At 44.1% G+C, this 2,500-nt stretch overlaps 1 protein-coding gene across 1 annotated transcript in view; it reads left to right on the top strand.

Annotated features, from left to right (window-relative positions):
• chrd (chordin) overlaps positions 1 to 2,500 on the top strand; it is a 17,234-nt gene that overhangs the window by 9,213 nt on the left and 5,521 nt on the right. Inside the window, exons 10-12 of the mRNA XM_030778763.1 lie at positions 38 to 185; positions 1,938 to 2,044; positions 2,363 to 2,500. The exon at positions 2,363 to 2,500 is cut by the window's right edge and continues 175 nt beyond it. Coding sequence (XP_030634623.1) covers positions 38 to 185; positions 1,938 to 2,044; positions 2,363 to 2,500 — 393 coding nt within the window. The remainder of the gene's footprint in view (positions 1 to 37; positions 186 to 1,937; positions 2,045 to 2,362) is intronic.

A 2,500-nucleotide genomic window follows, 5' to 3' on the forward strand; every position in this document is an offset into this window, starting at 1 on the left:
CCTTTGTTTGTGTGTGTGTGTGTGTGTGTGTGTGTAGGATCTGGATTTTGCTGAGGTTTTGACTGATCTAAACAGTCGTGAGCTCTTTTGGCTCTCCCGTGGTCAACTGCAAATCGCCGTGGAAACAGAAGGTCATGACCCCCGCCAAATCTCCGGCTTCATCACTGGCAAAAAATCATGTGACAGTACGTTTCTATCTATCTATCTATCTATCTATCTATCTATCTATCTATCTATCTATCTATCTATCTATCTATCTATCTATCTATCTATCTATCTATCTATCTGTCTGTCTGTCTGTCTGTCTGTGTTATGATTATTGTCTGAAATGATTATTATTTGTCTGTCTGTGTTATGATTATTGTCATAAGTGAAATATGTAAAGTTGGATTTCAGTCAGACAGAATACAGTTGTGTCCATACCAGCTTCATCATGAAAACATCACTAAATCAGCTACACTAACTTCATTTGCACTCTCTCGTGTGAAAGTCATGATGGAGTTAAAAGGGAACTTACAGAAATGAGTCACACACACACTCACACACACACACACACACACACACACACACAGGCTCTGCCAAGGTCGCAGTCTGCTGGACCTGTGTCTCCGCTGCTGTTCCAACCACATGATTAACAACTTGACGTTATGTGTTAAGAATTCAAACCCAAGCCTTCCTTCTCTCTCTCTCTCTCCCTCTCTCTCTCTCCCTCTCTTTCTCTCTCTCTCTCTCTCTCTCTCTCTCTCCATCCTGCTCTCTGCCCCCCCACTGCCTCTCTGTCACTCTTTCTCTCTTCCTTTTGTTTATCATTCTTTCCTCTGCTTTTTCTCCTCCGTTTGTCCTTTTCTCACTCTCTGGTTTTCCTGTCTGTATTCCTGTCTGTATTCGTGTTTGTTTTTCCTGTCTGTTTTTCCTGTCTGTATTCCTGTCTGTATTCCTGTCTGTTTTTCCTGACTGTTTTTCCTGTCTGTATTCCTGTCTGTATTCCTGTCTGTATTCCTGTGGCTTTCTCTCACTGTCTGCATCTCCCACTCGCTACTCTCTCTCTTCCTCACTCTCATTCCCTTACTTATTTTTAATTTTGTCTTCCTTTTTTCCCCTCAGATTCCCTCCTTTTTCTCTCAGTCTCACAGTTTCTCTCATTCCTTGACCACTCTTTTCACCGGCATCAACCTCCTCTGTACCTCCTCTGTACCTCCTCTTGTTTTGTTTCCTTGGAAGTGTTCTTCATATTGGCCGTGAACTTTGGCTCTGGCCCTGTTCATCAGCGCTTGATTGCTTTCCCCTTGCTGACAGTTGACATTGTGACATTGATTATTTGAGCCTTACGAGGGGAACGTGAAAGAATGTGGTCTGAGCTTGAGTGAATTATGACATATTGCCTCATCTCGCATGCGGGCGTGTGGTCACACACACACACACACACACACACACATACACACACACATACACATACGCACACATACACATACGCACACACACTCTCATACACCCATACACTCTCATACACGCACACACACACACACACACACACACACACACACACACACACATGTGCGCGTGCACACACACACACACACACATGTGCGCGTGCACACACACATACACACAAAAACACGTACAGACACACACACACTCATACACGCGTACACTCTCATACACGCATACACTCTCATACACGCATACACACACGCAAACACACACGCGCGCGCGCGCACACGCACACACGCACACGCACACGCACACGCACATGCACATGCACACACATGCACACACATACACGTGTAGACACACAAATTGTAAGAAATAATGTATAACTTAATGGATAAGGTTAATTCCCTCCTCTTGCATGCAGGAGAACACCCACATGCGCTCTCTCTCTCTCTCTCTCTCTCTCAGTATAAAGCTAAGTGTGAGTCTCTCTGTCTGTGTGTCAGCCCTGCAGAGTGTGATGTCCAGCGGAGATGCTTTGACTCCTGGTAACACAGGTGGAGTTGGATCTGCCGTCTTTAGTCTCCATAGCAACGGAACCCTGGACTACCAGGTAAGACTGGTAGAGACAACCTTAACCAATAGAATCAGCTTTTCTGTGTTTCAGTTCATTTCATTGGATGATTCTGTGATCAGACACAATTTTGATGAAGCACACTGATTTCGGGGTTAATATTTTTTTTATTGCGTTTTAAATTGATTGCTTCATTTTTATACTAACTTTTTAATTGATTGTTTAGTTACTGTTTAAGCAGTGAGTGCAATTATGAATTAACAGGCTGAATTAATTTTTAACTCCCTCCTTGGTTAAATAAGTAATTATTTGAGCTGTTTCCTCTTGATTAATTGATTTGTTTGACCCTCCTCTTAGATTCAGGTCGTGGGCGTGTCCAGTTCGGTGGTGGGAGTGACCATTGAGATGAAACCGCGGCGACGGAGTAAACGCAGCGTGCTTTATGATGTGACGTCGGAGTTCTGGCCGTCGGAGGAGGAGAAGAGAGGAGGCGTA

This window comes from Chanos chanos, chromosome 6 (genome assembly GCF_902362185.1).
Source record: "Chanos chanos chromosome 6, fChaCha1.1, whole genome shotgun sequence".
Lineage (NCBI taxonomy): Eukaryota > Metazoa > Chordata > Actinopteri > Gonorynchiformes > Chanidae > Chanos > Chanos chanos.